General features: G+C 46.7%; 1 protein-coding gene across 1 annotated transcript in view; it reads left to right on the top strand.

The window, feature by feature from the left end:
• OSBP (oxysterol binding protein) overlaps positions 1 to 13,855 on the top strand; it is a 34,829-nt gene that overhangs the window by 3,319 nt on the left and 17,655 nt on the right. The window contains exons 2-7 of the mRNA XM_047070718.1: positions 1,716 to 1,924; positions 4,615 to 4,865; positions 9,878 to 10,076; positions 10,332 to 10,434; positions 10,757 to 10,811; positions 10,990 to 11,121. Coding sequence (XP_046926674.1) covers positions 1,716 to 1,924; positions 4,615 to 4,865; positions 9,878 to 10,076; positions 10,332 to 10,434; positions 10,757 to 10,811; positions 10,990 to 11,121 — 949 coding nt within the window. The remainder of the gene's footprint in view (positions 1 to 1,715; positions 1,925 to 4,614; positions 4,866 to 9,877; positions 10,077 to 10,331; positions 10,435 to 10,756; positions 10,812 to 10,989; positions 11,122 to 13,855) is intronic.

Here is a 13,855-nt window from a genome sequence, read left to right as displayed (position 1 = left end):
TCGGCCTGAACCCAAGAGCTCCTGAGTCAAGCCTGCCTTACTCCTAGGGTTCCTTGGTATTTCTGCAACTGCTACAGACTTTAGGTGATTTGAGAAACTTCTTTAGTTTATGAAGATGACCCAGGCAGAAGAGATTCCTAGGAAGTGGCTTGTGAAAAGTTCCAGCACGTTGTGAGGAAACGCAGTACAGGGTCCGAGCAGCACCTTTGGAGTAGAAAGCCAGGGTGAGCTGGCCTGTCAGCTGCGGGTCTGAAATTCAGCCTGCATTATTCATAATGTAACTGAAGCCTGGGGGCGGGGGAGGGGAGGGGAGGTAAGGATAGAAAAAACAGGGATTCACATTACATTGTGGCAGGTGCAGGGGTGAAAAATGGCCCAGTCCAGTGAGACCCCCCTGGCCATCCCCTACTGCTCATTTGTGCCTTTGAGGATGAAAAACCAGTTTCATGTGACACACTGAACAATAGCAAATCTGTCTTCCTAAGCACAGTAAACAGACTTTCTCAAACATACCAAGTCTTCGTTTCTGGAGATGGGGTGTGTGTCATTTCTGGCACGCAGGAGCTCTGGACGTGCCAGGTGTGTTGGGCCGCTTGGCTCCGTGCAAAGGAAATGGCTCCCCTCTGCCCTGTGGCAGTTGGCCAAGGACTTTGACCTCTTTGTGTTCCAAGTTGGTCAGGGAAAACTGTGGTCTCACCATGCAGGTCTCTGGGCAGAAGCAGCGGGTGGGTGGAGGGGAAATTCACTCAGTTTGCAAGGTATCCTGAGTCGTGCTAGTAGCTTGGTATTTTACATGAAGTAGCTTGTAGCCTGTTGTCACCAAGCAGTGATGTAAAGTTCAAAAGTTAGTCTATTAATAGAGCCGTCAGTCAGAGATGGGGAAAATTTTTACACCCAGTCCTCCCAGAACAGATTTGCTGAATCTTTCTTAGCTATTAATAGGATGGCTTAGGAGTTCCCGCCAAGCGAGGCCAGCGGACCTTTGGCGAGAACATATTCCAGAGAGAGTATACTACCTGGTGATTCTTTTAGGATTATTCTTTACCCCCACAGAAAGCTAGTCCTTTCTCTTTCCTGTCATTTGAGCTGTGGTCGATATTTAATACCCTAAGCATCTCAGCATTCCTTACACTTACGCAATATAATTCTAAGCGTAGTGACAGTTCTCATTAAGGCTGAGTTACAGTTGGGGGGGGTGCAGTATATGTAAAATGCAGCTATTCTTTAAGGCGATGAGATTGTTACAAGAAATTTTGTTGTGTGAGTTTACAAACCACTATTTTATAACTATGCCCCGCTAAATAAAAAGGAATTCCTGCCTACAGAAGGGCGCAAGGGAACTTGTTGGGGTGATGGACATGTTCTACAATTTGTGGAGGCAGCTACACAATTGTATACATTTGTCAGAACTCACTGCCTTACACACTTAGCATTGCCGGATTACCGTTGTAGGTCGTGAATGCTCCCGCGAAGGCTATTTCCAAAAGGCTAAGGGAGAGAGCTCAGAACTCCGAAACAACACTTACTGGCCGTGAAAGGAGATTCCTACTGACGGTTTCTGGAATTTGAGGGAGCCATCTGAGGGAAAGAGTAGAACTTGCTGTTGCCTAGGACTACCATATTTTTGAAAAGGGTTATGAGAAGACAAGGAACGTGGTGAAGGATACTCCATCCGTCAACTTTCTCCTTAGCTTGTCTTCATCTCATTATTGTAGGTCAAAGGCCGAAATGAGACACACCTGCCGTGGTACCATCAACCTCGCCACGGCCAACATCACCGTGGAGGACTCCTGTAACTTCATCATTTCCAACGGGGGTGCTCAGACCTACCACCTGAAGGCGAGCTCAGAAGTGGAGCGACAGCGCTGGGTGACAGCCCTGGAGCTGGCCAAGGCGAAGGCCGTGAAGATGCTGGCGGAGTCGGGTAGGGAGCGAGGCACGCCGCGTCGGGGACGCGTCCTGTTTGCCCCTGCTAGGCACGAGTCTTACCTTCCCCCTCGCTGTCGTTCAGTTGTCAACCGTCCCCTAGTGTGTCCGGCTTCTCTTCGTCACGCGGTGTCTCTCCCTGCAGCGGTGGCTTGCAACGGGGGGGCAGTGCTGCCCTGCAGGGGACACTAGGCAGTGTCTGGAGACATTTTTGTTGTCACAGCTGAGGCCTGGTGGTATGCGGGCATCCAGTGAGTAGAGGCCAGGGATGCCGCTAAGCCTCCTGCAGTGCACAGGACAGCGCTCACAACAGAGATGGATCCGGGCCCAGATGCCAGTAGTGCCGGGTTGAGAAACTATCCTGGAGGCGTGACAGGTGTCTTTTGGCTTTTAATGCCATTTGACCACCTTAACATTTTGAGAAATAATTGTTTTATGGCTAGGGCAGTGTGAAGATGATTACAACTCACAATTTGGTTCTATCTTTACTTTTTTCTTTCTCCCCTGACAGTTTCTTACTTATTTTTTACAATTTTTTTTTTTTTTTTTTTTTTTTAAAGTAGGCTCCATGCCCAGTGTGGGGCTTGAACTCACAACCCTGAGATCAAGAGTCACATGCTCTACCGACTAAGCCAGCCAGGGGCCCCTTTCTTATTTTTTGTTTAAAAAAAATTTTTTTTAATGTTTATTGCTTTTTTGTGAGAGAGACACACATAGATCATGAGTGAGGAAGGGGCAGAGAGAGAGGGAGACACATAATCTGAAGCAGGCTCCAAGCTCTGAGCTGTCAGCACACAGCCTGATGTAGGTTTGAAACTTACAAACTGTGAGATCATGACCTGAGCCAAAGTTGGACGCCCAACCCACTGAGCCACCCAGGCACCTCTCTCATTTATTTCTTAATTGAGTTGAAACAAACCATCTTTATAGATTACCAAAATCATTACATGTGATACTTTTTTTTTTTTAATGTTTATTTACTTTGAGAGAGGGAGAGATCTCTGTGCAAATGGCAGAGAGAGAAAGGGATTGAGAGAAAGAATCCCCAGCAGGCTCTGCACTGCCAGGACGTGGGGCTCGATCTCCCGAACTGTGAGATCATGACCTGAGCCGAAATCAAGAGTTGGACGCTCCACCGACTGAGCCAGCCAGGTGCCCCTACATGGGATACTTTCTGTGAAAAATCTTCATTTTGCTACCTTAGTTTCACTAAAAAGAGCAGTCTCAACATTTTTTCTTCAAGGAAAATGCTAGGATTTCCCCTGTCCCAGCTGTTGATAGTTTAATCACACTGAGCTTATTCACTCAGACCTTGACCAAGATGGTCACCTGCTGGCTCTTGTTCATCTCCTGTTTTTCTTATCCCCTGTCACCTCCCACACTGGATTTTATATCTGTTGGTCAGTGAAAGGAAAATTCTCTGCTTGTAAGTTTTCTTGTAATGGGTTATATTTTGACCTTGGTCCTGCCTCTCGGTCTAGCAGACAGGGCAGGCTTTCCTTATTTCTTTTGTTTTGATGTTAGTGCTGATGTTAGCTCCCCCAAAGAAAGTGACACTGCTGGAAAAGCATTTTGCTGTTGCAGAGTGTTAGGTATAAAACTGCTAGCGAAGGGTACGGCATAGCTCTCTGTTGGATGTTTTGTTGGAGGGTCATTTAACACAAGACCTTGCGTCGCCTTCAGTGCTATGATGGCTTTCGTGTCAAATGAGTTCATCACAAAGTTCCCGAGCTCTCCTTTGGAGAAGATAAATCAATGGGTCTTTTGGTGATGTGGACATTGTTTACCAAGAGCCAGACTGCAACTCTCAACCCATTTCATACAGGGTTCTCCCATCACCCAACAGATGGTCGCTTAGACTGGGTTGGAACCCTCAAGCTTGAGTTCAAAGGCTCAACAATTCATTCCCAAGGCCAGGGGCCATTTAATTTCTCCCTCCTGTCCTCCAGGTCATTGGTTCTCAAAGTTCAGCGTGCATTGGAATGGCCTGGGCAACTTACTCAAAATGCAGGTCCTGGGCCTTGCCTCAGACCAGTGTAATCAATTTCTGGGGGTGAGGCCAGAGCTTCCTTGGCACCTTTTAGAAGAATCCCAGGGGTGGAGGGATTGAATGTAGGGGTCAGAAGGTATAGACTTTAAGTTATAAAATAATTAAATACTGAGGAAGTAACATACCACATGATGACTATAATTAACACTGTGTAGTATATTTGATAATTGCTAAGAGAGTAGATCCTAAAAGTTCTCATCACAAGGCAAATAAACATTTTTTCCTTTTTTTTTTTTTTGTATCTGTATGAGATGATGGATACTAACTAAATTTATTGTGGTAATCATTTGGAAATATATGTAAGTTGAATCAGTATGCCTATATAGTGCCATGTCAATTATAACCCAATAAAACTGGAAGAAAAAAGAAAAGCAAAATAAATGCTTGTTGTGTGGCCCAGGGCAGTGGGGGGTGAAAGGAAGAACCACCCCAGGTGTCCGTGGCACCACACCGCAGTCAGATCGGTGGGGGGCTGTGAACCGCACTGTAGTCGAATCGTCTGATAAGGGCGAACACCTGGTAGGTCAGATCGCCCGGCGTGAGAGCCGGTTTAGTTGTAGACAGTTGGTAGGGTTCCGACCCTCAGCCCTAGCATCCCGTAACTGGAGTCCTGTAACTCGCCCTCGGGCCCCCTGCAGATGAGTCGGGAGATGAAGAGTCTGTGTCACAAACCGACAAGACCGAGCTGCAGAACACCCTCCGGACGCTGTCCAGCAAGGTGGAGGACCTGAGCACGTGCAACGACCTGATCGCCAAGCACGGCACTGCGCTGCAGCGCTCCCTCAGCGAGCTGGAGTCCCTGCGGCTGCCCGCCGAGAGCAATGAGAAGATCAAGCAGGTCAATGAACGGGCCACACTCTTCAGGATAACGTCCAACGCCATGATCAACGTAAGTGCAGCTGGCACCTGTGTAGCTTTTTTTTTTAATGTTTTTAAATCATTTTTTTAAGGTTATTTATTTTGAGAAGGAGAGAGAGAGAGAGCGAGCAAGTGCGCGTTAGCGGGGGTGGGGAAAGGAGAAGTGGGGAGAGGGAGAGAGAATTTCTGTCTCAAGCCGGCTCCGCACTGCCAGCATAGAGCCCGGTGTGGGGCTCGAACTCCTGAACCGTGAGATCATGACCCGAACCAAGAGACCAAGAGTGGGACACACAACTAACCAAGCCACCCAGGCGTCCCCTGTGTTGCTTTTTGATTCTTCCGCTCTGGAAAAGTCATTCTCCCCAAGTGCCGGAAAATTGTAATTGATAAAGCACAGAACATTAGGTCCTGCTTCACTGCTCAGGGGACTTAAGTTACGTTGTTTGTTGCATGAAATAGAACAGGCCGCACAGATGGAATGACTTTCGTGCTCTGCTCCAGCCATGGGTCAGCCCACCGTCCCAGCGTGGGAATTAACTAGGAGTCCAGAGGTCCAGCCTTGCTTCTGCAGCTGGCAGGATATCTGCCGGTGATGTTAGTTGAGTCCCTTAACCTCTCCGGTTGTGGTTTTGTCTATTTGTTTTTAATCTAGCTTTATCTGTTGGATCTGAGAGGTCTCCATGGGTCCTTTTTACAGTTGTGTTTGAGCTTCAGGTCTTCCCGTACTTTGCTAGTGCATTCTGGCCTACAGTGTGGTAAGTGGGGGCTGGCCATGTGCTAGGGGGAGAGAGCTTTATAATACGAGTTAGTCCCATCTTTAGTCCTTGATTTCAGGGGTAACTCCAGGTGAAAGAACAAAATACTCCAGTTTGGGTACTTTGCTTTCAAAAAGAAGGGACCAATCCTTCTGCCTCCTTACGGCTCCAGCCTCGGGTGGCTGTTGGTTTGTGGGCATTAGTGATGTATTTCAGATAGGAGGTGATAGTTCTGAAGTGAATACACGGTTTGAACAGTGCTGTTTCTCTGCTGGTGACCGATTCTCACCTGGCTGGTTGTTTCACTTAGCTTGCACATGAGAACACCAGAGTATGTGTCCTAAGGCAAGTGAAAAGAGTATTCTGAGAAAGGGCTTATGCTGGCTTTTCCTCTAATTAAATGGGATGAAATTACTTCACTAGGGCCAGGTTTTCGCTTGTTCAGAGAGTGATACTAAGACGTCTGCTTAGAACTAGTTTAGTTCACATGGCTTCTAGAGATCAAAGGTCTTCTCCTGTGACCAAGGGAAAATTTAGTTTTTCTCACTTAAAACCCCTTTGTTACTTAATAGAAAGTTGTTCTAACCTATCATTTTCTGAAGTGTTGAACATTTTCTTCAGTGCTCTGATTCACACCGGGTAGAAGAGACTAATTATTTTTGTCCACTTAAGGACTTCAGGAAGATCACCTGTCTCCCAGGACCATTCTACCAATCAGCATGGATGCTTGTGTTTCTAATGTCTAGTCGTGTGCTCTTTTCCAAACTGTCCCACTTCTTAGTGACTGTATGCCTGTTTTTCAGGTCCTTTTATGATCAGGAAAATCTCAAATCATTCAGGTCAATTAACTTTGTTTATTTATTTGTTTATTTTGAGAGAGAGACCAGAGAGAGAGCAAAGAGAGAATCCCAAGCAGGCTCTGAGCTGACAATCTGGGGCTTGAACTCATGAACTGTGAAATCATGACCTGAGCTATAGTCAAGAGTCGGACATTCAACTGACTGAGCTCCCCAATAAATACACTTTTAATTAATTTATTTAAGTGTTTATTTTTGAGAGAAAGAGAGTACAAGCAGGGGAGGGGTAGGGAGAGAGAGAGGGAGACGCAGAATCTGAAGCAGGCTCCAGGCTCCAAGCTATCATCGCAAAGCCCCATTCAGGGCTCTGTCCCACGAATCGTGAGATCATGACCTGAGCCAAAGTTGGACACTTAACCGACTGAGCCACCCAGATGCCCCTAGATATATTTTTTAAATAAAATAGCTCAGGACACAACAGTCTCCTGACAGTGAGTGTTGCCTTTTATCCATGTCATGTGAACACCCTGCTCCAAGTTTTCTTCTTCTCTGATGTGAAAATTTTGCTAAATCAAACACCTCTTGATTAAAAGATTTCCCATAAAACTGAAACTTAGTTTGGATTTTTTTTTTTTTTTTTCCAAAAATGCTTATCTTTGTTCCTTGGGGGCAATTCTTCCCAGGTTGTAAATGTTCAGAGTTTGTGTTGAAGGGAATGATCCCTTGAAAGCGAGAGGGAAGTTTTGTTTTGTCATTCTGTTCTCCCCAGTACCTCCTGTGCCCCCTTCACAGCTGGTTGTTGCTTGCGGTGCATTTTTTTTTTTTTTATCATTGTGTTGCTTCCTTTGTATTTTTTAGGTGATGATGGCAAGGCCTTAAAATTAACATGCTAACTTCACATCTCAAAATAGGCCAAGTTTTATCAAAGGAAGAGTACATTGCACTCAATTTCTTGTTTGCTTAGGACATAGCTTTTCTTATTACCAAAGTGAATCTGACCAAGGAAGTAAATTTGACACTGTTAGCGTATCCATTTGCTTATTTGGCAAGCATCTACTGAGCGCCCTCTGTGCTCTAGGCCCTGTGCTAGGGAATATAAAACAGTTGTGGATGTGGTGCCTGCTCTCCAGGAGATTATTCTCTAGTGAGGAGACAGAGAAGTAACCAGATCTTCATAGAGTGGTGCTAAGTGCCGTGATGGAAAGGAACACAGGCTGCTATGGTGTGGTACATTCAAGGTGTTTAGCTTAGAGTGGGAAGATTAGAGAAGGTAACTCCTCAACTAAATTCTGAAAGACCACAGAGAATCTTCCTGTGAAAAAAGACAATTAAGAGCTTGGGGCCCTGAAGTCCCAACTGCCATGGTTAACCACCTCCATAACCTGCTTCCTCTGTGAACTCCTGTCCTTTTCTATAAAACGGTGACGATGCTAGTAGCCACCCAGAGGGTTGTTGAAAGGCGTTTAGTAGCTAATTGACAGAAAGTGTTCAGCAAAGTGCCTGATGTATAATTGTCTCACTAAATTTTAGTTATGATCAGTATGGAGGGAAGTGAGGAAGAAGAATAGATCTAGGCACAGCTCTGGCTGTGTGGATCCCTCCCTCTCTCCCAAAGTCTGGGAACTACTAATTGACTATTAGAACAAGGAAGTAGCTAGAGATAAGGCTGGCCAGGGATTAAGTGTGGGGGAGGGGAGGGGTGCAGATCCTACTCAATGGGCTTGGTAGAGTGGATTAGAAGCGGATAAGACCGATTTTGATGGAGGCTTAACTATGATAGCTAACACCTTATTGAATGCTTACTGTGATCCTAAGATTTCTGAGTGCTTTACATGTGAGGCAACCACTCTTTGAGACAGTTGCTGTGGTTATCCTCTGTTTATAGATGAGGCACAAAAAGGTTAAATAACTTACCCCAAATTCCATAGCTAGTTAGTAGGATGGAGTTGTGATTTGAACCCCGACGGTGGACCTCTACAGTAGGTACTCTGTACTGCCTCTGAGGGTGGAGGATGGAAAGAAATGTCCACAGCTCCCAGAAATAGTAAAGAAGAATCAATAGCACTTGATAATCGGAAATGGGAAGGGAAGAAAAATTAAGAATCAAGGATGCCTCCTGGTTTCCTGGCTTGGGCAGGGAGTACTGTTCTTGGTACGGAGAACAAACACCAAAGGGAGAGGCAAAGTTGGAAAGGGAATGTGGTGAGTTCACGCTGGGCCCCAGTGATTTTGAGATTACTTTGAGCCATTGGATGGACAATTGGATATTCTGTCTCCATGAACACAGAGCTGGAATAGTCATTAGCCTATAAGCAGAGGTTGAAACCATGAAAGTAGATATTCTGTTTACCTTTTAGTTTCTCCATAACAGGGCATAGACTTTTAAGCTTACATTGCTTCCTTCCTTCATTATTCATGAAGCACACTTTATCAGGCTTCTACTATATGCAAAGCCAACTAAGTTAGGAGCTGGAGATCTATATATAATTAAGGTATAAACGGTGTCTTCAAGTTGCTCATAATCCATCTGGAGGACAGAACATCAGTCATGATACCGCTGTGGATGGCATAAAACAGATGTGCACAGTGCTATGAAATGCAGAGGAGAGACTGGCCGCTTAGGAGATCGTCGCAGAAGAAGTAACATTTGCCATTGACCTCAGAGAATGAACAAGACTTGGCCAAACAGAGGAAGCGGGCAGGAAAGGGCATTCCTGGCAAAGCAAACAGCATGTGCGTGTGGTGGGCAGGCCTAAAAGAAACAAGTGTCCAAGAAATGGTGAGCAGTTCAGTGTGGCTCCACCCTTGGGAGGTGCCTGGGGAGGAGGATACAGGGCAGGTGGTGGCCACACCTGAAGGGTCATTTGCTTTCAAGCCAATAGTTAGGTTCCCAGTGGGGAGCCCACGAAGGGCCTAATATGATCAGATCTGTGTTTTGTCTCTAGATCCCTTCTTGGATGCCTCAGGTAGCTTCTAGTTGTTAAGGTTAGTTGTTTCTCTTAGTGACCAAAATAAAAATCAGTCACATTGCCCCATATTTGATCTAATTCAGGGCAGATTCCCTATTCTCAGCATCTGAATTCCTCAGCTTGAGGTGACCTGAGCTTGGTCCCGAATGTATTGAAAGCAGTTTTCCTCTGCTTGTCCTCATTTTTCTTTTAGTCAATAGATTTCTTCTTTTGGTTCAGTTCACGTAGCTGCCCTTTGTGATGTTGCCACAAATACTTCGTCTAGGTTTACTGCTCACTTGGCATTTGTGTAGGCCTCATGACCAGGAATATATAAAAGAACCGTGATGACCATGTTGAGCTTTTCTCCTGGGGCTGACCTTGATTGCTTCACAGTCCTGGCCGTGGAATAACAGGGATTCTTTGGCCGTAATATGCTAAAGTTCCTAGAATAAAGTGACTTAATGGGCTTGCAGAGGCCTGCGGGGGGAATCTCTGACTGGCTGAGTTGAGCTGACCCCTCTCCACTCTTTCCCCATACAGGCCTGCAGAGACTTCCTCATGTTAGCCCAGACCCACAGTAAAAAATGGCAGAAGTCCCTCCAGTATGAAAGAGACCAGCGTATCCGCCTGGAAGAGACCCTGGAGCAGCTGGCGAAGCAACATAATCACCTGGAGAGGGCCTTCCGGGGTGCCACCGTGCTGCCTGCCAACACTCCCGGCAGCACTGGTTCCGGAAAAGGTAAGACGCTTGGTCCTCGGGGTCGCCTGTTCACACGTGAGCCAGGGCCGTCTTCTGCCCTTGATAGAACAGCTGCAGACTCTCGAGAACCAGTGACTCCTGTGACAGGGAACTGGAGCCGTTTACTTCTCCTGGCTTTTCCACTGCTTTCTATCATGCGTGGCCATGTTTGTGGTTCGCGCAGTAAAGATCCTGCCATGCCTGGTTTGGGTAAAGCCGAGCCACGGTGAGCGACAGGGCTACTTCTCCCTGCAGATCAGTGCTGCTCTGGCAAAGGAGACATGAGCGATGAGGATGATGAGAATGAGTTTTTTGATGCTCCTGAGATCATCACCATGCCTGAAAATTTGGGCCACAAGTAAGTTGTCCTCGCCTCCCCCGAAAAATGAGCACATCTGACCTTCGATGTTGAGAGATATTTAGGTGGGAGTATCGTAGTTGTCAGGGTTAACTAAGATGCGGACTCTTTTCCTTAAGCGAGTGGAACACCGTCAACTTTTTTACATGAGCAAGTTCTCCAGAGATGTTTAAATTCACGCACTTTGAATCTGAGTGTTGTCGCTCGGTCACCCATTACGTTACCGAGTTGTGCTTAACATTCCGCTCTGTAAAGACGTGGCGAGGAGCGGAGTCTAGTTGTGATCTGTGTTCTGACTCTCGTGTGTCTCCCGCCTGTGTAGACGTACTGGCAGCAACATCAGTGGAGCCAGCAGTGACATCAGCCTGGATGAGCAGGTAACTCTCACCTGGGAGCCATCGGGTGAGGGACTCGGGTGTGATTCCCAAGGATTGGCATGTAAAGGGCTAAGAAAAACAGAAAATGCTGATTCTTTAGTATGGGGGAAGGGGAGCTTATAAATACCGGGTTTTCTGTTCTTTGCGGGTAATTGAATGGCTTTGTTTTTGCCCTCAGTACAAGCATCAGCTGGAAGAGACCAAGAAGGAAAAGAGAACTAGGATACCATACAAGCCAAACTATAGCCTCAATTTATGGAGCATCATGAAGAACTGCATTGGGAAAGAACTCTCAAAGATCCCCATGCCGGTGAGGTTCTTACACACCCGGGCTTGCCCCGTGACTGCCCCACCCACTTGAGAGGCAGCTCGTGACATGGTCTTCGTTACCCTTATAGTCATAAACTGCCCCTTCAAATTAGCTGCCTTAGTGTAGTCTATGGATCTGGTGTGTTTCCAGAGCATTTAGAATCAGATGCATTGGTTTATAATGTTTATGAGCAGATTCCTAAGCTAGATGTGCCTGGGGGCATGCACAGATAAATACGGCATAGTTTCTGTTTTTCAAAAAGCACATAGTTTAAAAGAGATGGACATGAAAACAGGTAGACAGTTTTACTCTCTGTGGTAGTGTTACGGGAAGCACTGTCCATACACAGGCTTGGGGAGCACAGAAGCATCGTTCCATCTGGGAAGATGAGGACCATCTCCATGGTGAAGTCGGTGTTTGGGCTAACCTCCCTGCCTCCTGTCCTGCCCTCCCCCAGTCTGTCCACACCGTTATGAAAATGGCTTTTCTTTAAAAAAAAATTTTTGTTTAATGTTTATTTAGTTTTGAGAGACAGAGCATGAGTAAGGAAGGGGCAGAGAGAGAGGGAGACACAGAATCCAAAGCCGACTCCAGGCTCCAAGCTGTCAGTACAGAGCCCGACACGGGGCTCAAACCCACGAACCGTGAGATCATGACCTGGGCCCAAGTCGGACGCCCAACCAACTAAGCCACCCAGGCACCCCTGAAAATGGCTTTTCTCAAATTACAAAAGTAGTCATGTCACTCCTTAGCCTAAAATCCTTAGCTGGATCCTTTTTGCTTTGAGCACAGTCCAGATTCCTCAGTGGGCTTGATACTTCCTCTCTTGGACCAGTTTCCACCCACACTGGCCGTCTAGTCGCTCAGTTACCTTCAGACATGCAGAGGCATCTTGGTTTTTTCCCCCGCAGGGCATTTGCACAGACTGCTCTTTCTGCCGGGACTTACATCTGCTCTCCACCCACCCGTGCCGCTTTTCTTTTTCCCAGGGCTAATACTCTTTTCTTCAGGATTCAGCTATGGCATCATCTTTTTTAGCAAGCTTTCACCGTGTGTCCGGTCAGGGTGGGAGGGCTGTCCTTTGTGTTCCAACAGGTTCCGTTGCTCGTTCATTACATAAGCATTTACTGAGTGCCTACGATCTGCCTGGTGTTGGGCCGGTGTGTCAGTTAGGTATAGGGTCAGTGTAAAGAAACATCTCAAATCTGTTTGCGTAAACCCCGGGGTCAGCCAACTGTGGGCCTCAAGGGCGAATCTGTCTGCGACCTGTGCAGCCTGCAAGCTAAGAGTAGTTTTTATATTTTTAAATATTTCCAAAGAATCAAAGGGAGGATAAGATTTCATGATGTGAAAATTGCGTAAAATTTCGATGTTCGTGACCCTCCAGCTTTATTGGAGCGCGGTGATGCTCATTCATGCATCATGTGTTGTCTGTGGCTGCTTCCATCCTGCACCAGCCGTGTTGGGTCAGTGTAACAGGCCACATGGCAGTGTCATATGGGATAGTAAATATTTAGGCTTTGAGGGCCATGTAAATATTTACTATCTAGCCTTTCACAGAAAAAGCTGGCCAACCCCTGCCTTAAACAAATATTAGCTTAACTCATTCTCATGTTAAAGTCCAGAAGTAGGTGATCCAGGGCCCGTGCCATACTCCACACTCTCAGGACCAGGCTTCTTTCTGTCCTGTTGCCCTGCTAGGGCCTCAGTTCCTAGGTCTGAAGTGGCCGCTCCTGCTGGGACCCTCAGCGTCTCTCATTCCAGCCAGAAGGAAGAAGGAAAGAGAAGAGCATGTCCCGTCTTTTCAGGGTGCTTCCTGGAAATTACATAAACTATCTTCACTTTAGTCTCTTTGGCCAGAATTTAGTTCTATGGCCACAGCTAGCTGGAAAAGAGGCTGGAAGTGAAGACTCCTACCTTCAGTGGCAGGACCTCGTTAAAAATTGGGGGGTTCTATTTCTTGCAGAAGAAGGGCAGAATGGAGAGCGGGGAAAATGCAGAAAGTATTTCCTCCCCTGCTGGGTCTTATGGACCAGAGCATGGTTTCTGCCTCTCCACAGACGGTGTTCCTCATGGTCTATAGAGACTGTGTCTTGTTGGTTTTCGTATCTTTGATGCTTAGCCGGTGCCTGGCACATACATACATACCATTCAGTAGATGTTGAAGTGATTCATTAACTGGTCTTAGAAGACAAAGATTTAGGGGCACCTCGGTGGCTCTGTCAGTTGAGTGTCCGACTCTTGATTTCAGCTGAGGTCATGATCCCAGGGTCGTGGGGTCGAGCCCCACATCAGGCTCAGCACAGAGCATGGAGCCTGCTTGGGATTCTCTCTCTCTCTCTCTCTCTCTCTCTCTCTCTGCCCCTCTGCCCAGCTCATGCACTTTCTCTCTCTCTCTCTCTCTCTCTCTCAAAAAAAAAAAAAGAAAACAAATAGATTTATAGGTAGGTGTGTAAGAAAATGTCAATCTCCAGACAAGAAAAGGCCATGAGTTAGCATGTTAGAGACACATAAAACAATTGGTTCACTAGGGGCCTAAAAAGAACCCCACCTGCCCTGGAGCCTTGCAGAAAGTAGTGGGAAGGTGGGCTGGAAAGGCAGGCCATTGCAGCCTTAGAAATAAAGTTCCTGGGGTGCCTGGGTGGCTCAGTCAGTTGAGCGTCTGACTTCGACCCAAGTCGTGATCTCACGTTTCATGAGTTCGAGCCTTCGGATTCGGTGTCTCCCTCTCTCT

This window comes from Lynx rufus, unplaced genomic scaffold (genome assembly GCF_022079265.1).
Source record: "Lynx rufus isolate CCGP_SWC_20201006 ecotype Redwood Valley unplaced genomic scaffold, mLynRuf1.p SCAF_9, whole genome shotgun sequence".
NCBI classification, from domain to species: domain Eukaryota; kingdom Metazoa; phylum Chordata; class Mammalia; order Carnivora; family Felidae; genus Lynx; species Lynx rufus.
The sequence above is the reverse complement of the archived record's forward strand: the minus strand, read 5'-3'. Positions and strand labels throughout refer to the sequence as shown.